General features: G+C 44.5%; 1 protein-coding gene across 2 annotated transcripts in view; it reads right to left on the bottom strand.

Moving 5' to 3' along the window:
* Nucleotides 1–21,389, bottom strand: part of LOC143930918 (alpha-2-macroglobulin-like) — a 177,152-nt gene that overhangs the window by 107,129 nt on the left and 48,634 nt on the right. For both annotated transcript variants that reach the window (XM_077455604.1, XM_077455605.1), the window contains exons 14-16: nucleotides 18,650–18,795; nucleotides 16,379–16,528; nucleotides 11,250–11,423 (exon numbers count right to left, since the gene is read on the bottom strand). In XM_077455604.1, coding sequence (XP_077311730.1) covers nucleotides 11,250–11,423; nucleotides 16,379–16,528; nucleotides 18,650–18,795 — 470 coding nt within the window. The remainder of the gene's footprint in view (nucleotides 1–11,249; nucleotides 11,424–16,378; nucleotides 16,529–18,649; nucleotides 18,796–21,389) is intronic.

Here is a 21,389-nt window from a genome sequence, read left to right as displayed (position 1 = left end):
CTGAGACTTACCATGATGACCATGTAAATGTTATGTTTCTATGCCTCTGTTTGCCCTACGGCCTTTTGTCAAACAACATTTTGGTTTTAGTAAACTGTTTATTGATCTTTCTACATGATTTGGTTATGCAGTTCACCCTTGTGCCTGCATATGTGGACGCTATTCTCTGTCTTTTGTAGCCACTGTTTGTGCTATGTTCTACTTTCATACCTGTCTATTGTTTACTTTAATGCTCGAATACTTTGTATTTGATTTGAAAACTAATAAAAATACAATTTAAAAAAAAAAAAAAGACTCCACGACTGAGACGCAGCCCACAGAGGCGACTATCCAGACATTTATCTCTAACGTAGCCCTCCCCTCCTTGTCCCCTTCTCAAGCTGCTGACTTAGCCTTACCTTTCTCTCTCCTGGAAATTAAAAATGCAATTAAAGGCCTTCCTCTACATAAAGCCCTGGGACCAGACGGTTTTGGAAACGAATATTACAAGACATTCATTGATGCACTAACCCCGCATTTATGTAACTCCTTTAATCACATGTTAGCCACCGGGGAGATCCCCACAGAATCTTTAGAAGCGACCATCTCCACTATCCACAAACCAGGGAAGGCCCCGCATGACCCGGCTAACTACCGCGCTATTTCGCTACTTAACACCGACCTGAAAATGTATGCCAAACTTCTGCCCACCCGACTTTCACAACACATGACACTCCTCATACACCCGGACCAGGTGGGATTCATTCCCCGACGCCAGGCCTCCGATGGTACCCGTAGGTTTGTAGATCTTATCCACTGGGCAGAACAGGGTCGAACGCCTTCTCTGTTGATTTCGCTAGATGCAGAGAAGGCGTTCGACAGAGTCCATTGGGGATACCTCGAGGCAGTTCTAAAGAAATTCGGCATAGAGGGCAACTTCTTACGAGCTATCCTAGGCCTTTATACCTCACCTACTGCGAGGATCCGCACTTCGGGCATTCTTTCCAACCCCTTTAGAATCACTAACGGCACTCGCCAGGGTTGCCCACTCTCACCCTTGATTTTTGCCCTAGTCATGGAGCCATTGGCGCAATCAATTGGTTTAAAACACCCTCATATTTCTGGTATCAATGTGAAAGAAACCTGTCATAAGATAGGTCTATATGCGGACGATGTCATCATAGCTATCTCTGACCCAGTAAAGTCCTTACCTGTCCTGACTGAAGTTCTCCCTAATTTTAGCGAAGCATCAATGTACAAATTGAACCACTCGAAATCTGCCATGCTTGGCATTGAGATTTCTCTAGCGCTTCAAGCAGAAATTGCCAAAATATCGCCCTTCTCCTGGGCCCCCGGTTCCTCTTTGCAATATTTGGGCATTCAACTAGTCTCCCCCTCTTCTGCATTGTTACGAAATAACCTTGCTTCCTTGTTTGCGAAATTGAACAACTTAACCTCGAATATGACCTCCTTAAAAGCCTCATGGGTTGGTAGGATAGCCCTAACCAAAATGTTTCTCCTCCCACATGTGCTTTATTTCTTTCGGACTCTCCCGCTTCCAATTCTTTCAGCAGACCTATCTAAATTACAGCGTACCTTAGATTCATATGGGCAGGATGTAAACCCCGCTTGAAATCCTCCGTCCTATGCACTCCCTCTGCCTTAGGAGGGATGTGATCACCAGACGTTAAAAAGTACTACAAGGCCGTCATTCTAGACCAAGAGAAGCAACTGTGGTCGCAGGACCCAAACACAAGGTGGCACCAAATAGAAGCAGCAACTCTCTCGGCTGAGCCACAACTAACCCTAGCTATGATCTGGCTGTCCCTCACTATCACACGGTCCATCTTTCCCACAGTACATGCCTGTCTAGCACAATGGATACGCCAAGATCACCGGGGCATTCATAGAGACGCACTGAAAAATCTTCCCTTACTAGCGCTACAACTTCTCTCTCCGGATCTCCCGATCAAGCACTGGCATGAAGCCGGAATCAAAACCATTGGAGCCCTGTTTCTTGGTGTAGATCTATAGAGTTTTCAACAACTGACATCGGAATTTAATCTCTCGCATAAAGACTTTTACATATACCTCAGGCTCAGACACATCGTCTCTCAAAGCTTGACATCTCCAGAACCCACCTCCAAGGAACTTCTAAATTTTTACAACAGTCCCCTTAATGTCTCAAAGGGCATATCTTTCATTTACAAACTTCTCTCCAGGCATACCACGTCCTCGAAACCTTCGAACATGATCTATTGGGAATCCAAGTTGCATTGCTCTTTCCCCCTGGAAGATTGGCATCGCGTACTACGCACCCCACTAGTCATCTCCAAAAATGTAACGCATTGGGAAACGGTCACGAAATTGTTTCATAAGTGGTATTATACACCGCACAAGTTAGCAACCATCTTCCCCACTCACTCTCCAAAATGTTGGAGGAATTGCAATTCCACCGGAGACATGTTCCACATCTGGTGGAGCTGCCCGGTTATCGTGTCCTTTTGGCTTCAAGTCTCCTCTCTGGTCCAGACTTTGACCAACTCTCCCCAACAGCTGACCTCACGAATGGCTCTTTTTGGTCTGGATTCCCAATATTGGCCCTCCACTAGTTTACCTGTAGTACACCACATACTAATCTCAGCACGCCTGCTCATAGCTCGTGCGTGGAAAAATCCCCTCTCTCCAACACTTACTGAGCTTATAAATACCCTTAATGTTCATTGCCGCATGGAATATCTTTTCTCCAGAATAAACATGACAGAACCTAGATTCAACAAACAGGGGTCCTCCTGGTTAACACACCCAAGCTGTGTTAAGCTTGCGTAACCTCGTTGTGCATCACACCCAGACCAGATGGAGCCGGCAGTGAAAGTCACTGGTTTAATGTACTATTTCTTATATATCATATGTAAGTTAGCTGTGATTCTCCCGAAGCTCTGACTACTTGACTCAGTTATCTCTTTTTTTTCTTTTCTTCTTTTTTTTTTCACATTATGGGACTAAGTTCCACTCACACTCTATCTTACCTTTTCACTGTACTTCGGCATTGCGTCCCCACTGGACACAGCCCATTGGGGTGTCAGGGGGGGGGGGGATGCCTCCGGATCTACCGGACCTAACTATGCAGAATGCGTAGTATACAGCAGACGGGCACCAGGCCCATGTTCCTTTGTGCTAGAAACCCATGTATTTCAATGTATTTGGGCACTATTTGCTTATCTATTCAATATCTCCCTACAACTTATGTACAAATTGTTGATGTCATATATTTGTTACTGCGATATATTACAATAAAACCCCTTTAAAAGTTAAAAAAAAAAAAAAAAATGTTTTGCTTTTTTAAAACATCTGTTTTTTTGGGAGCAGTGATTTTTTTTAATGCTTAAAGTGAAACAATAAAAATGAAATATTCCTTTAAATATTGGGCCTGGGGGGTGTCTATAGTATGCCTGTAAAGTGGCACATTTTTCCCATGTTTAGAACAGTTCCGGAGCAAAATGGAATTTCTAAAGGAAAAATTGTCATTTAACCACTTGCTTACTGGGCACTTAAACCCCCCTCAGTCCCAGACCAATTTTCAGCTTTCAGCGCTGATGCACTTTGAGTGACAATTACGCGGTCATACAACACTGTACCCAAATGAAATTTTTATCATTTTTTTCCCACAAATAGAGCTTTCTTTTGGTGGTATTTAGTTACAGCTCGGAGTTTTATTTTTTGCTAAACAAACAAAAAAAGATGCAAAAAAAAAAAAAATCATGTTTTAATAGTTTGTTATAAAATTTTGCAAACGGGTCATTTTTCTCCTTCATTGAAGTGCGCTGATTAGGCGGCACTGATAGGCTGCATTGGTGGGCACTGATGGGCTGCATTGGTGGGCACTGATGGGCTGCATTGGTGGGCACTGATAGGCTGCACTGGTGGGCACTGATAGGCATAGTTAAGGCGGCACTAATAGGCACAGATAAGGCGGCACCGATGGGCACAGATAAGGCGGCACTGATGGGCAAAGATGGGCACAGATAAGATGGCACGGATGGGTGGCACGGATAAGTGGCACGGATGGGTGGCACGGATGGGCACTGATAGGTACCACAGATAGATGGGACTGATGGGCACTGATAGGTGGCACTGATAGGTGGCTCTGATAGGTGGCACTGCTGGGCACTGATGGGCGGCACTGCTGGGCACTGATGGTCGGCACTGCTGGGCACTGATGGGCGGCACTGGGGTGCAGCACCTTTGAGGCAGATTTTGGGTGGCACTGTGGGTGGCACTGTGGGTGGCACTGTGGGCACTGCTGGGTGGCACTGTGGGCACTGCTGGGTGGCACTGTGGGCACTATGGGCACTGCTGGGTGGCACTGACAGGGGGGCACTTACTTTATTTCAGGATGGCACTGCGGGTGGCAGGTGGGCACTGGCAGGGGGCAGGTGTCCGCTTGAATTGCTGGCCGTGATCGGGACTGATGTCCCGAACACGGCCGCCGGCGATCGGCTTTTTTTTTTTCTCCTCGCGCTGTCAGCGCGAGGAGGAATACTAGCCGATTACCGGCTCCGTTTTATCACATGATCAGCTGTCATTGGCTGACAGCTGATCACGTGATAAGGGGTCGGGATCGACCCCTTACACGGATCGGTGATCAGGCGAGTCTCACGGACTCGCCGATCACAGAGCGCGCCGCGCGCGCCCCTCAGGGGGCGCGCAGGCCGCTCGTAACCGGGACTACGTCAATAGACGTAGTCCCGGCAATCTAGGTCCGCGCTAATGCCGTCATTCGGCAATAGCGCGGATCCCAAGTGGTTAAAACTGATTGCGGCTGTAATGAATTGTCGCGTCTCGGCAATATAGATAAAAGTAATTGAAAAAAAAGCATGGGATCCCCCCCAGTCCATTACCAGGCCCTTTGGGTCTGGTATGAATATTAAGGGGAACCCTGAACAAAATATTAAAAAAGGGGGCTCCTCCTAAAATCCATACCAGGCCCTTCGGGGCTGATATGGAAATTAAGGGGAACCCTGTGCCAAATAAAAAAAAAATCCATAACAACGTGAGAGCACCCCCCTCTTGAACTGTACCAGGCCACATGCCCTCAACATGGGGGGCTTTGGGGTAGCCCAATATGGGGACAAGGGCCTTACCCCCACAACCCTTACCCGGTGGTTGTGGGGGTCTGTGGGGGGGCTTATCGGAATCTGGAAGCCCCCTTTAACCCCCAGATCCCCCCCTCCCATGTGAATTGGTAACGGGGTACAAGTCCCCCTACCATTTCACAAAAAAATTGTCAAAGTGGTAAAAAGACAAGCGACAGCTTGGAACAAGGCTTTTATTAAAATATAAAAAAACAAAAATGTCCCATGATGTCCATTCATCTTCTTCTATCATGCCTCCCGATGACCCAAAAAATGTGACAGCTCTTATATAACTGAGTGCGGGGCTACTTCTCTATGGCTTCCCCATGGCATCAGAGCAGGCGGGGTCACCCATTTACATCATTGGGTGGCCCCGCCCCCTCTGATGCCACGGGGAAGCCATGGGGAAGTCCCTATGGCTTCAGAGGGGGCAGGGTCACCTGGTTACATCACCGGGTGGCCCTGCCCTCAGTTATATAAGAGCTGTCACTGCGAAGACACGTCAGTCGGCGGGAGCCTCCCATGGAGGCGGGTTGGTTGTGGCTTTTTTTTTAATAGAAGAAGATGAATGGACATTGTGGGACATTTTTGTTTTTTTATTTTTTAATAAAGGACTTGTCCCAAGCTGTCTCTTGTCTTTTTTACCATTTTGACACTTTTTTTTGTAAAATGGTAAAGGAACTTATACCCCGTTACCAATTGAAACAGGGGGGAGGACTGGGATCTGGGGGTCCCCTTATTAAAAGGGGCTTTCAGATTTCAATAAGCCCCCCGCCCGCAGACCCCCACAACCATGGGACAAGGGTTGTGGGGATGAGGCCCTTTTTTCCATCAACATGGGGACAAGGTGATTTGGGGGGTACCCCAAAGCACCCACCCCATGTTGAGGGCATGTGGGAGGTATGGTTCAGGGGGGGCGCTCTCGTCTCCCCACTTTTCCTGCGGCTTGCCAGGTTGTGTGCTCGGATAAGGGACTGGTATGGATTTTGGGGGGCCTATGCCATTTTTTTCTTCATTTTGGCGCAGGGTTCTCCTGAAAATCTGTCCCAGACCATACATTACATTAAAACTGCAAGCAGTTTTAAATGACTTTTTTTCCGTTAGAAATGTCATTTTGTGCAGGGACTATTCTAAACACGGGAAACACGTCCCACTTCACAAGCTTACTATAGACACCCCCCAGGCATGATATTTAAAGGAATATTTCACTTTTTTCACTTTAAGCGTCATTAAAATCAGTGCTCCCGAAAAAACATCAGTTTTTAAAACTTTTTTTTGCATTGATACATGTCTCCTGGGGCAGGAACCGGGTCCCCAAACTCTTTTTAGGACAATAACTTGCATATTAGCCTTTAAAATTAGCACTTATTATTTTGAACGCTTGAGTCCCTTAGACTTTAATGACTTTAATTCATACGAATTTTCGGTCCGCTTGTAGGTTATGGTATGAACCGAACCGGAGGGTGTTCAGCTCATCCCCATTCTCAAATCACTTTTTCTTGCACATCATTGGGTATTTGTTGCAAAGCAAATGTTACACGAGCCTCACCATTTACTAAGCTTGCTGGAAATTCACCTTGAACATTGTGACAATTTAAAGTGAACATTCTTCGCTCTTTTAGAATATTAATCTCAGTGTGTCACTATGCTTTTTTGATATCACAAAAAAAGCAAATGTAATGGTGCTGGACACACTAAAATGTTCAATGTTATATACAAGTTGAATTTAAATGTATATTTTTATTTAGAGTGTGTCAAGAACCAGCAGTGATCCCTGGTGTAACCATGCACAGAAAAAGGAACATGTAATGACAGCTCATCATACTTACTAATATATTCCTTCCAAGAGTCAAAGTCCAAGTATAAGCCATCGTTATTTGGGGCTTTATAACATGTCCTTTTCATCATGTCAAGAGTGTGCATGTTCCACAATCAGAAAGGTGAGGACTGCCAAAAAGTGTGCGTGTGTGTTGGGGGGGGGGGTGCAGGCAGCGGTGACAGAGAGGAGGTTTTGGGTTGCTATGGATTGGGGTGCTGTGCTGGCAGAGTGGAGAGAACAGAGAGCAGGGGAGCTGCAAGAATGTTGAGAGTGAAGGGGGTAGTGTTGAGATGGGGGGCTTCCTTAGCAGGGTGGAGGGCTTTGGTGTGAGTGGGGGTCAGAGAAACTTGTGGAATGCTGAGGGCTGGGAAGAAGCTGTTTGAAAAAATGAAGAGGCTCTGGTGGTATAATAAAAACTAATGAGGCTGTGCAGACACAATAGAGGGGCTCTGGCGGGGTGATAACAGTTAGGAACAGTGTTTTGGTAGAGTTGGAAGGAGCTGTGGTGGTATGATGAAAGCTGGGGAGGCTGTGCTGAAAGATTGGGGGCTCTGTTGGTGTGATGGGAGCTGGGGAGGCTGTGCTGAAAGATTGGGGGCTCTGTTGGTGTGATGGGAGCTGGGGAGGCTGTGCTGAAAGATTGGGGGCTCTGTTGGTGTGATGGGAGCTGGGGAGGCTGTGCTGAAAGATTGGGGGCTCTGTTGGTGTGATGGGAGCTGGGGAGGCTGTGCTGAAAGACTGGGGGGGGGGGCTCTGGTGGTGTGATGAGAGCTGGGGAGGCTGTGCTGAAAGATTGGGGGGGGGGGCTCTGTTGGTGTGATGACAGCTGGGGAGGCAGTGCTGAAAGATTGGGAGCTCTGTTAGTATGATGAGAGCTGGGGAGGCTGTTCTGAAAGATTGGGGGGCTCTGTTGAAGTGATGAGAGCTGAGGAGGCTGTGCTGGAATATTGGGGGGGCTCTGGTTGTGTGATGAGAGCTGGGGAGGCCGTGCTGAAATATTGGGGGCTCTGTTGCTGTGATGAGAGCTGGGGAGGCTGTGCTGAAAGACTGGGAGGCTCTGTTGGTGTTATGGGAGCTGGAGAGGTTGCACTGAAAGATTGGGGGAGCTCTGTTGGTGTGATGAGAGCTGGGGAGGCTGTGCTGAAAGATTGGGGGGCTCTGTTAGTGTGATGAGAGCTGGGGAGGCTGTGCTGGAAGATTGGGGGGGATGTTAGTGTGATGAGAGCTGGGGAGGCTATGCTGAAAGATTGGGGGGGCTCTGGTGGCGTGATGAGAGCTGGGGAGGCTGTGCTGAAAGATTGGGGGGCTCTGTTGGTGTCATGAGAGCTGGGAAGGCTGTGCAGAAAGATTGGGGGGCTCTGTTGGTGTGATGAGAGCTGGGGAGGCTGTGCTGAAAGATTGGGGGGCTCTGTTGGTGTGATGAGAGCTGGAGAGGCTGTGCTGAAAGATTGGGGGTGGGGGCTCTGTTGGTGTGATGACAGCTGGGGAGGCAGTGCTGAAAGATTGGGAGCTCTGTTAGTATGATGAGAGCTGGGGAGGCTGTTCTGAAAGATTGGGGGGCTCTGTTGAAGTGATGAGAGCTGAGGAGGCTGTGCTGGAATATTGGGGGGGCTCTGGTTGTGTGATGAGAGCTGGGGAGGCCGTGCTGAAATATTGGGGGCTCTGTTGCTGTGATGAGAGCTGGGGAGGCTGTGCTGAAAGACTGGGAGGCTCTGTTGGTGTTATGGGAGCTGGAGAGGTTGCACTGAAAGATTGGGGGAGCTCTGTTGGTGTGATGAGAGCTGGGGAGGCTGTGCTGAAAGATTGGGGGGCTCTGTTGGTGTGATGAGAGCTGGGGAGGCTGTGCTGGAAGATTGGGGGGGATGTTAGTGTGATGAGAGCTGGGGAGGCTATGCTGAAAGATTGGGGGGGGCTCTGGTGGCGTGATGAGAGCTGGGGAGGCTGTGCTGAAAGATTGGGGGGCTCTGTTGGTGTCATGAGAGCTGGGAAGGCTGTGCAGAAAGATTGGGGGGCTCTGTTGGTGTGATGAGAGCTGGGGAGGCTGTGCTGAAAGATTGGGGGGCTCTGTTGGTGTGATGAGAGCTGGAGAGGCTGTGCTGAAAGACAGGGGGGCTCTGTTGGTGTGATGAGAGCTGGGGAGGCCTTGCTGAAAGATTGGGGGGCTCTGTTGGTGTGATGAGATCTGGGGAGGCTGTGCTGAAAGATTGGGGGTATGGCCCTGTTGGTGTGATGAAAGCTAGGGAGGCTGTGCTAAAAAAAAAATGGGGAGGCTCTGTTGGTGTGATGAGAGCTGGGGAGGCTGTGCTGAAAGTTTGGGGGGCTCTGTTGGTGTGATGAGAGCTGGGGAGGTTTTGGTATATTTTTGTAAGAGTACCCGCATCAGCTAAATTACACTTGCAGAGAATGTTGGGTTCCTATCCCATGAGTGGTAGTAGTGGCAGATTTACTAAGCCCAGTGGGCCCCCAAAATAGTATTGATAGTACTACCTCACATGCTGCAGAGCCTTTAATGACTACAATGTGATCCTCCCGTGATCGTGCAGCGTGCTCTGTTATCACTGTGTTCTCCAGAGACAACTGATCACAGCTTGGAGTAAAGCGCCAATTAGCAATCAAAGTCAGGAGTCAGATTTGTCCCGCTAATGACTTGTCTAATGGAAAAAATACACAAATGTGTGTCTCTCCCATTGTATGCCTCCTAGGTTGGAGTCCCATTGTTAACTGATTCCTACTTTTCTGTCTGATTAATCACAACATTTTCTGGGTGGGCACTGAGCCGCCTAGGCTGGTTTAAGTGACAGTTAATTAGCTCAAGTTAATTATATTTAGGCATGTGTAGTTTGTTCCATTCCAAATTGAAATTCAGACAATTTTCTGTTTTCAAAAATTCAGATGTATTCGAATTTCCGAATTACAATAGTGCCACATTTTAAATGAATCCGAAATAGCAGAAAAAAAAATCCGGATGAAATTCAAATTCGAATAGATTCAATTTAATTAGGAATTTGAAAAGTTTTCCAATTTCCAAAGAGAATAAAATAGAATAGAAAATAAGGAATACAATAGAAAAAGAATATAATATATAAAAAAAATAACAATAGAAAATAATATAATATAGTAAAACAGAAAAAAAAATAGAAGATCAAAGAACAGAATAGAATAGAAACAAATAAAATAGAATTAAAAAAAAGAATAGAATATAACCATCTTCTGAAATTCTAATTTCAAATAGAATACATTTGAATACATAGGCAAAGAACAGCATAGAATAGAAAAAAATAGAATAGAATAGGCTATAATAGGAGAGAAAATAATAGAATTCAAAAAACAATAGAATAGAAAGAATATAACCATTTTCCAAAATTCAAATAGAATCAATTTGAATTTGAATAGAATAAAAAATATTAGATTGGAAAATAACAGAACAGTATAGAAAAAAAACAACAGAATAGAATAGAAAGAATATAAACCATCTTCCGAAATGCAAATAGAATAAATTTGAATAGAATAGAACAAAAAGAAAAATAATATAATTAGAAAAAATAGAATAGAATAGAAAGAATATAACCATTTCCCAAAATTCAAATACAATCAATTTGAATTTGAATAGAATAGAAAAGAATAGATTAGAATAGGAAAATGGTTATATTCTTTCTATTTTTTCAAGTTTGAATTGATTTTATTAGAATTTTGGGAACTGGTTACATTATTTCTATTTTATTCTATAGTTGTTTTAATTATATTTTTTTCTATTCTATTCTTTTTGAATTTCAGAAGATGGTGATATTATGTCTATTTTATTATTGTTGTTCTATTCTATTCCATTATATTCTATTCTATTTTACTCTCTTTGGAAAATGGAAAATTATTAGAATTCCAAAAACTATTCAAAATTGATTTGAAAATTATTCAAAATTGATTTGCAAAACGATTTGAATTTGAATTCCGAAAACAAATTGAATTTAACTATACAAATTTATGTAAAAAACGAATTGAAATGAAACAAAACAAATGTTTTCGTTCTGCACATGTCTAATTATATCACTGTCAGCTATTAGTTGCTAGATGTGCATTAACATATAGTAATATAGTATATGTTGGTTGGTTCCTTTGCATACAATAAGGTGATCGGCCTCACCTGACCTGGAGTACTATAAATTCTGTGTACGTTTTCAAGAAACAGTTCCAGTTCTCATACAAGCTATTGTCGGCTAGTCTTTTATGGTCCACTATAATATCTGGTCCCTATGTCCATACTTGAGGAAGCTGTATACTGACGAAAGCACCAAAACGGGGTACTGGACGGTCCAATGTACCTGAAATATGTAGCTCACATCACGATCTCTCTCACGGAACCAAGGGCGAAAGATAGGTCCTGGCCTTGGGATAAATGGAGGTGGTCGAAATTCAGGGAATCCACAAGAATGGTCTTCTTCCCGAATCCGATAGTCATAAAGTTCAGATTCCCAATATGGAAATAGATCATAAACCTTAGAAAATTAAAAACAAGTTAAATAAATGAACACTGCCTTATGCGCAAGCCAAGTGATATTGCAATATCGTTATATTTGCTGTGACATGAGACTTGGTTATTATTATTATTATTTTTTTTTTTACATAAGTATAGGGGGATTACAGGTGCACAGGATCGAAGAGCTTTAACCACTTTCAGACCGGACCAATTTGCTGGTCAAAGACCAGACCACTTTTTGCGATTCGGCACTGTGTCGCTTTAACTGACAATTGCGCGGTCGTGCGACGTGGCTCCCAAACAAAATTGACGTCCTTTTTTTCCCACAAATAGAGCTTTCTTTTGGTGGTATTTGATCACCCCTGCGGTTTTTATTTTTTGCGCTATAAACAAAAATAGAGCGACAATTTTGAAAAAAACGCATTATTTTTTACTTTTTGTTATAATAAATATCCCCCAAAAATATATAAAAAAACATTTTTTTCCCTCAATTTAGGCAGATACGTTTTCTTCTACATATTTTTGGTAAAAAAAATCGCAATAAGCGATTATTGATTGGTTTGCGCAAAAGTTATAGCGTTTACAAAATAGGGATAGTTTTATAGCATTTTTATTAATAATTTTTTATTATTTTTTTTTTTACTAGTAATGGCGGCGATCTGCGATTTTTATTGTGACTGTGACATTGTCGGGGACCCATCGGACATTTTTGACACATTTTTGGGACCATTGTCATTTATACAGTAATCACTGCTATATAAATGCAGTGATTCCTGTGTAAATGACACTGGCAGTGAAAGGGTTAACCAGTGGGTGGCAGTGTAGGGGTTAAGTGTTCCTAGGGGTGTGTTACTAACTGTGGGGGGGGTTGGGCTTTCATTTAGTGTACACTGATCTCTGCTCCAATCACATGGAGCAGAGATCAGCGTCACTAGTTGCTAGGCAGAATGGGAAAATGTTGTTTATACAGCATTTCCTCCATTCGGCCGCTCCGTGAGACGATCGCGGGGATGCCCGCGGCGATCGAGTCCGCGGGTCCCGCGACCGGACTCACGGGGGTCCCGACCAGTGCTGGTGCTCCCGATGGCACGGCGGCAACGAATATTGGACGTACATGTACGCCAATATGCCTGCCCGTGACATGCTGTCGACGTACATCGTCGTGCGCTGGTCGGGAAGTGGTTAAAAAGCAGCAGGAAAAATGTAATGAACACTACCAGATGCTTTTTTTTGCATGTTCTCCTTGTCTCTGGGCTGTTCCTGTTATTGTCATTTTTCATTGTCTTAGATGTACTTTCATTGGCTCAAGGATGTCTCTTCACTATAATTACCAGACTATTGTTCCTGATTTCCACAAATAGTCTATTGTTTAGTACCAGCTGATTGGAGAAAAGCCAATGTAGCACCAATATTTAAAAAAATGACCAAAATCCATCCCTGGGAATTACAGACCAGTTAGCCTAACATCAATAGTATGCAAGCTTTTGTAGGGGGTGATAAGGGACTATATATGATATTTTAGAAATGAGAACGGTATCATTAGCAGTAATCAGCATGGATTCATGAAGAATGGTTCTTCCCAAACCAATCTATTAACCTTCTATGAGGAGGTGAGTTGCCAGCTAGCTAAAAGAAGGCCCATAGAGGTGGTGTATCTGGACTTTGCCAAAGCAATTGACACAGTTCACCATAAACATTTACTTTACAAAGTAAGATCAGTTAGCATGGACCATAGGGTTAGTACAGGGACAAGTTCAGAGGGTGGTGATAAATGGGGAGTACTCGGAATGGTCAGGGGTGGGTAGTGGGGTCCCCCAGGGTTCTGTCCTGGGACCAATCCTATTTAATTTGTACATGAATGACCTGAAGGATGGCATAAACAGTTCAATCTCTGTATTTGCAAACGATACTAAGCTAAGGGGGAGGGCAAATACTCCTCCGCAGGATGTGGAAACCTTGAAAGAAGATCTGAACAAATTAATGGGGTGGGCAACTACATGGCAAATGAGGTTTAATGTGGAAAAATTTAAAATGATGCATTTGGGTGGAAAAAATATGAATGTAATCTATACAATGGGTGGAGAACCTCTGGGGGAATCTAGGATGCTAAAGGACCCGGGGGGTCCTAGTAGATGATAGGCTCAGCAATGGCATGCAATGCCAAGCTGCTGAAAGCAAAGCATACAGAATAATGTCATTAAAAAGGGGATTGACTCCAGAGATAAAACGATAATTCTCCCGCTCTACAAGACTCTGGTCTGGCTGCACCTGGAGTATACTATCCAGTTCTGGGCACCGGTCCTCAGAAAGCATGTACTAGAAATTGAGCGAGTACACAGAAGAGCAACAAAGCTAATAAAGGGTCTGGAGGATATTAGTTATGAGAAAAGGTTACGAGCACTGAACGTATTCTCTCTGGAGAAGAGACGCTTGAGAGGGGATATGATTTCAATTTATAAATACCGTACTGGTGACCCCACAATAGGGAAAAAACATTTCCACGTAAGGAAATTTAATAAGACACGTGGCCATTCACTAAAATTAGCAGAAAAGTGGTTTAACCTTAAACTACGTAGAGGGTTCTTTACTGTAAGAACAGTAAGGATGTGGAATTCCCTTCCACAAGCAGTGGTCTCAGCAGGGAGCATCAATAATTTCAAAAAACGATTAGATAAGCACCTGAATGACCACAACATACAGGGATATACAATGTAATACTGACATATAATCACATGCAAAGGTTGGACTGGATGGACTTGTGTCTTTTTTCAACCTCATCTTCTATGTAACTATCTAACTATGTAACTATGTCACCAGCTGGGAACTCAGTCTGCTCTCCTTCAATGATCAGATTTGTCCTGGCATCCCCCCACCCCAAACAGCCATTCAGTGGGAAGTTCAGTGTGGGGCTGTTTCTCCTCCCCCAGCTCTTATGCAGCTGAGAACAGAGGGGGTGTGAGCACTTATAAAAAGAGGGGGGGGATGCCAGGACACACCTGGCACCCCCCCCCCCCCCCCACACACCTTGTGCACACCTGATGCCCATGACAAACCAGGAAAATGTAAAACTAGCCTTTACAACGATTTCTATGGAATGATATGATCTACTATAGTGACAAATCTTTTTTTTTCAGATTGTCTGTTTCTTATTTGGTCTTTTACAAACATTGTAACTCTTTTACTTATTTTGATTTATGGAATGTATCAACTCTAGAAATGTCTCTCTAGTTTCATCCAGTTCAACCTGAGTGAGTGTCTACAATTGTCCCTATCCCTGTACATTGCACACTCACATCAGTCCCTACCCTCACAGAGCCCACAATCCAAGGCCCCCATTCATATCCTAGGGCCAATTTTGGACAGAAGCCAACTAACCTACCTGCATGTCTTTGATATGTGGGAGGAAACCCACGCAGGCACAGGGAGAACATGCAAACTCCAGGCAGGTAGTGTCATGGTTGGGATTCAAACCAGCGATCCTTCTTACTGCTAGGCCAGAGTGCTAACCACTACACCACTGTGCCGCTCTACTAAGGGCATTGAGGATTTTGCAGTCACCATGAATTCCATTGTGTTCTAGTCCTCAAGGTAGTACTTGTACAATGCCAATGGAATCTACAAGTGCTGATTAACCACTTGCTTACTGGGCACTTAAACCTCCCTCAGTCCCAGACCAATTTTCAGCTTTCAGCGCTGATGCACTTTGAGTGACAATTACTCGGTCATACAACACTGTACCCAAATGAAATTTTTATCATTTTTTTCCCACAAATAGAGCTTTCTTTTGGTGGTATTTAGTTACAGCTCGGAGTTTTATTTTTTGCTAAACAAACAAAAAAAGATGCAAAAAAAAAAAAAAAAAAATCATGTTTTAATAGTTTGTTATAAAATTTTGCAAACGGGTCATTTTTCTCCTTCATTGAAGTGCGCTGATTAGGCGGCACTGATAGGCTGCATTGGTGGGCACTGATGGGCTGCATTGGTGGGCACTGATGGGCTGCATTGGTGGGCACTGATAGGCTGCACCGGTGGGCACTGATAGGCATAGTTAAGGCGGCACTAATAGGCACAGATAAGGCGGCACCGATGGGCACAGATAAGGCGGCACTGATGGGCAAAGATGGGCACAGATAAGATGGCACGGATGGGTGGCACGGATAAGTGGCACGGATGGGTGGCACGGATGGGCACTGATAGGTACCACAGATAGATGGGACTGATGGGCACTGATAGGTGGCACTGATAGGTGGCTCTGATAGGTGGCACTGCTGGGCACTGATGGGCGGCACTGCTGGGCACAGATGGGCGGCACTGCTGGGCACTGATGGGCGGCACTGGGGTGCAGCACCTTTGAGGCAGATTGGGTGGCACTGTGGGTGGCACTGTGGGTGGCACTGTGGGGTGGCACTGTGGGTGGCACTGTGAGTGGCACTGTGGGTGGCACTGTGGGCACTATGGGCACTGACGGGGGGCACTGACGGGGGGCACTTACTTTTGCTTTTATTTTACTTCAGGATGGCACTGCGGGAGGCAGGTGGGCACAGGCAGGTGGCAGGTGGTCCCTTGTATTGATGGCCGTGATCGGGACTGATGTCCCGATCACGGCCGCCGGTGATCGGCTTTTTTTTTCTCTCCTCGCGCTGTCAGCGCGAGGAGGAATAATAGCCGATTACCGGCTCCGTTCTAGCACATGATCAGCTGTCATTGGCTGACAGCTGATCACGTGATAAGGGGTCGGGATCGACCCCTTACACGGATCGGTGATCAGGCGAGTCTCACAGACTCGCCGATCACAGAGCGCGCCGCGCGCGCCCCTCAGGGGGCGCGCAGGCCGCTCGTAACCGGGACGACGTCAATAGACGTAGTCCCGGAAATGTAGGTCCGCGCTAATGCCGTCATTTGGCAATAGCGCGGATCTGTAGTGGTTAAGCAGCAAACGATGACTGTTTGGTGCTTCTTGAATGCGTTACTCACTTTGTCGGCAGTCAGCTCCTTTTCTGGTTTCATCAGCACCACGCTCTTATCCACCACCCTGAGACCACAGAGGGAGCCAGGAGCAGCCTGAACCTTGACAGACACATCTGATCCTGGTAGGACTTCTTCAGGACTGAACCCAAGTGATACCTGGTAATGAGATAGACGACATTGAACAATTGGAATACATTTTTGTATGATGGCAACTCCAGCCCAACTGAGCAGCTGGGAAGCTAAATATTATTTCTTTTCATGCATCCCTTATTTTCCTTTTCTAAATAGCCACAGGACTGCTTTAATAACACATACACTGTATAACCAAAAGTATTGGGATGCCTGCCTTTACTCACACATGAACTTTAATGGCATCCCAGTCTTAATATGTAGGGTTCAATATTGAGTTGGTCCACTCTTTGCAGCTATAACATCTTCAAATCTTCTGGGAAGGCTGTACAAGTTTAGGAGCGTGTCTATGGCGTGAATGTTTGACTATTCTTCCAGAAGAGCATTTGTGCAGTCAGCAACTAATGTAAACAAGAAGGCCTAGTTTGCAGTATCAAATTCATCCCAAAGGTGTTCTATTGGGTTGAGGTCAGTACTCTGTGCAGGCCAGTCAAGTTCCTCCACCCCAAACTCACTCATCCATGTCTTTATGGACCTTGCTTTGTGCACTGATCAAAATCATTTGGCGAAGGGGGGGATTATGGTGTGGGGTGGTTGTTTTTCATGGGTTGGGCTTGGCCCCTTAGTTCCAGTGAAGGGAACTCTTAAGGCATCAGCATACCAAGACATTTTCTACAATTTCATGCTCCCAACTTTCTGGGAACAGTTTGGGGATGGCCCCTTCCTGTTGCAACATGAATGCGCACCAGTACAGAAATTAGGTCCATAAAGACATGGATGATGATCGATGACCTCAACCCGATAAAACACCTTTGGGCTGTAGTAGAGCGGAGACTGCAAGCCAGGCCTTCTCGTCCAGTGACTGACCTCACAAATGTGCTTCTGGAAGAATGGTCAAACATTCCCATAGACACACTCCTAAACCTTGTGGACGGCCTTCCCAGTAGTGTTGAAGCTGTTATAGCTGCAAAGGGTGGGCCAACTCAATATTGAATCCTACGGACTAAGACTGGGATTCCAATAAAGTTCATGTGTGTGTAAAGGCCCAATACTTTGAGTGTCCATAAGTTGATTCTATGTAAGTTTATGTAACATGTTTTACAACATTTCAACCAGAGTTTTCCCTAAAGTGAACCTGTGCCCAGATCATGCACACTATCATTTTTACAAATTGAACAAGCAGTAAAGGCAACTTAAAACAAGCAATCATTCATCTCTGCAGCTATTAGTATTGTAGAGAAACTTTATTTGAACTGTTCACAACACAGAAACTGAATTCTCAGCTTTTTTAATGCTCACACCATTGAGAATTGTATGCTGGTTTCACATCCAATTCTCATGTCAGGAGATTGTGACTGGCTCTCTATGGAGCCGGTTCACACATCTCGGCAGCGGCTTCGGAGCAAATTGCACAGGAGTCCTGTGTGTCTTTTGGTCCATTTTAGGTCCAAATTCAGCCCAAAATTTGGACTGAAATCGAACCCGAAATGGTGAACAGGGATGCACCGGACTCTTGCTTTGCAGCAGTGTGAGCCCAGCCTTAGGCCCCTTTCACACTAGCGTGACTTGAAAGTTTTGCCACGATTTCAGGGAATGTCCGTGTAAACCTGAGGTCTATGGACCTCAACTCGCTTCAAAGTCAAATCAAAGTAGTACAGAGACTACTTTAAAGTTGGTGCGGCTTGAAGCCGCACAGATATGAATGGTACTCATTGGAAATCATGGGGTATGACTTGTCATGTGACTTTGCAGTCCCAAGTCGCAGGACAACTTACACAAGTGTGTGAGGGGCCTTAAGGCGATTCAGCTCGCATTGTGTGCTATATAAGTATTTCATTCATTCAAGGTGTAGATCTTGGCAGGTTGCCAGCCCTTTAATGTACACAGACAGTGAACAATTCTAAGCTGTTAGAAAGTCACCAAAACCCGAGTATTTGTTATCTTTGAAGGTCTTTGAGTGCGCTAGAGCAATAAGCAGCTAAAGGGGTCCGAAAATCTTGTTTTAAATCACTTTTACTGCTTGCAAACAATAAGTAAATACTTCAATGTCCATAGTCTGGGCACAGGAACAAGTTAAGTATATCCTAGCTAGAATCTTAATAAAGTTCACCACCATACCTTTTTGACATCCATATTTAGGAAACTTACTTTGTTCTTGAAACATTTTTGCACATTGTATTTTGCTGAGTCTGCCAAAATCTCCCCATTGGGTAAAAAGATGTAGACAAGGGCACGAAGAGTGGAAGATTTTCCTGTACTTACAGGAAGCTTAAAAGTAGCCGTGCCATGTAGATCTGAGAGAGATAGAGAATACATTAGGTTGTTAAGTGCATATATATATATATATATATATATATATATATATATATATAAAATATATATATATATATATATATATATATATATATATATATATATATATATATATATATATATATATATATATATATATATATATATATATATATATATATATAAGCAATTTACTATAAGAAAAAAGCTTCAGATGAAAAAGCCATTCTCTTCCTCTTCGAGCCTGTACCGACGCGCTCTGGACATGTGTTGATGACATCAGTTTCAGACACTGCTGGGATAATTAAAAATTCACTGACAGATGCATTTGATATGCAGGTGACCTCCTTCTGACCTGCATTTGAACTGCAAGATTTTGCATTTCCAAAGACTTGTTAGGTGTGCAAAACGCATTGACACAGGCCCTAAATTATTACCGTGTTTCCCCCCGAAAATAAGACCGGGTCTTATAATAATTTTCACACTAGGGCTTATTTTCAGGGGATGTCTTAAAGGGGTTGTAAAAGTAAATGTTTTTCACCTTAATGCATTCTATGCATTAAGGTGAAAAAACATCTGACACTGCCTGCGCCCCCAGCCCCCCGTTTTACTTACCTGACCCCTCAAAAGTCCCGCGCTCGTCCCCGCTGTCCTCTTCACCGCTCAGCCTGGCTGCTGATTGGCTGGAGTGGATGGATGGAAAGCAGCGCAGCCATTGGCTCGCGCTGCTGTCAATCACATCCAATGACGCGACGCGCCGGGGACGGGGCCGTGTGATACAGCCTATATAGCCACCGGCTGTATCACGGGAGCGCGCCCGCAGGTGCTTCTCACCATGTGAGGGAGCTCGCATGAACGTGAGAAGTACCTGCGGGAGGAAGCAGAGACAGCCGCCGAGGGACCCCAGAAGAGCAGGTTCGGGGGCCACTCTGTGCAAAACGAGCTGCACAGTGGAAGTAAGTATAACATGTTTGTTATTTAAAAAATAATAAAAAATTACTTTACAATCCCTTTAATTTACGCTATGTACAATAATCTACATTTATTCAAATACAGTCATGTCATCATCTTCCAGGAAAAAATAAATAAATCCTGATCCTTTAAAGCATGATAGACAGCACAGTGCTTGTGCTGTGTGATTTACCCCTCTCTATGTTCTGAAAAACCTGGAATAAAACAATAAAATGTTTTTTTTTTTAAAGTTCACACGTCTCCTGTCTTCTCTCCCCCTGTTAGCATTATGAAATTCTGTAATCCCAAAAAAGATTATTTAATGTGCAGTGTGTCTCCTTGTGTATTTTTATTATGTATTTTTATTATGGAAAATACCGTATTTACAATGTGACATGGCGCTCACATGACCCGCCGGAGCACTTCTTCCCGCTCCGAGCACTGCTGAGGGAGGAGCCCGAGTTCCCCACTGATGTCAGCCCCACTCTGAGCGCTGCAGGGGGAGGGGGCGCTGCAGCGCTCAGAGGATAGGAGAAGATCCCCGGCGGGTCACGTGAGCACCCAGCGGCGCTGTAAATAAGGTATTTTACACAATAAAGTTACACAAGAAGTCATACTGCACATTATATCATCTTTTAAAAAAAAAGGATTACTTGTTTTTACAAGGACTTTAACTAGGGCTTATTTTTGGGGTAGGGCTTATATTGCAACCATCCCCGAAAATCACACTAGGTCTAACTTTTGAGGTAGGGCTTATTTTCGGGGATATACTATGGGGTTCTTGCCTTGTAAAGTCTGTATACTTTTTTGCTTCTGTATGCAATTATGCTTTTAAATAATGTTTTGTATCTATGTGTAATAACTGCTTTTGTATAATAAAATCAAATTTTTATATTCAATTGTTTCATCCCTGGGTACCGAGATTGTCAGGAAAAGTTCCATCCGCTGGTAATATCTGTCATTTGGCGTGCACTACTGAGGTCCACCAGCATGTGTCTCTTGGCAGTTTGGAACTGTCAGGAAAGCTTTTCCCTGCTGATGTTATATTATCTTTGGGCCGCAGTACTGGCATCCACCAGCGGATGGATCCTGGCAGTGTGGAGCAGAAAGGCACCTCCTACAATCAAGTGTCACTTGAGGCCAATTACAGGCCTATAAATACCCGGCAAGCACTCAAGTGTTTGCCTTGGTTTTGTCCTTGTGCCCTGACCTGATCCTGTTCCTGTTCCTGTTCCTGTTCCTGTTCCTGTTCCTGTTCCTGTTCCTGTCCCTGTGCCCTGACCCTGTGACCCATGTATCTGATCCCTGCCCTGCAGTCTGATCCATCCATCCTCTTCCTATCTTGTGTTCCTTACCCCTTCTACTGATCTCCCTGTGTATGACCTTGGCCTGGCTTATGTTTTTGGAACATCCCCTGTCCATCTGCTGATCTGCTGTGTATGACCCTGGCCTGGCTATTGTTTATGATCCTGGTATTTCCCATTTATTCTACTGATATGTCTGTTGTTATTTGTGGATCTCTGTCTATTGGTTGGTTATTGGAGGTGGTTGTACGTATATTATTCACTTACTTTGATAAATCATTTATATTTTCACTTACATGTGTTTGCCGTTCCTCTGTAGCTAACCACGCAGTTCTGGCCGC

This window comes from Lithobates pipiens, unplaced genomic scaffold (assembly GCF_037356315.1).
Source record: "Lithobates pipiens isolate NorthernLeopardFrog02 unplaced genomic scaffold, aLitPip1_a1.2 Scaffold_25, whole genome shotgun sequence".
Taxonomy (NCBI): Eukaryota; Metazoa; Chordata; class Amphibia; order Anura; family Ranidae; genus Lithobates; species Lithobates pipiens.
Note: the sequence above shows the minus strand (reverse complement) of the source record. Positions and strands in the feature narration are given on the sequence as shown.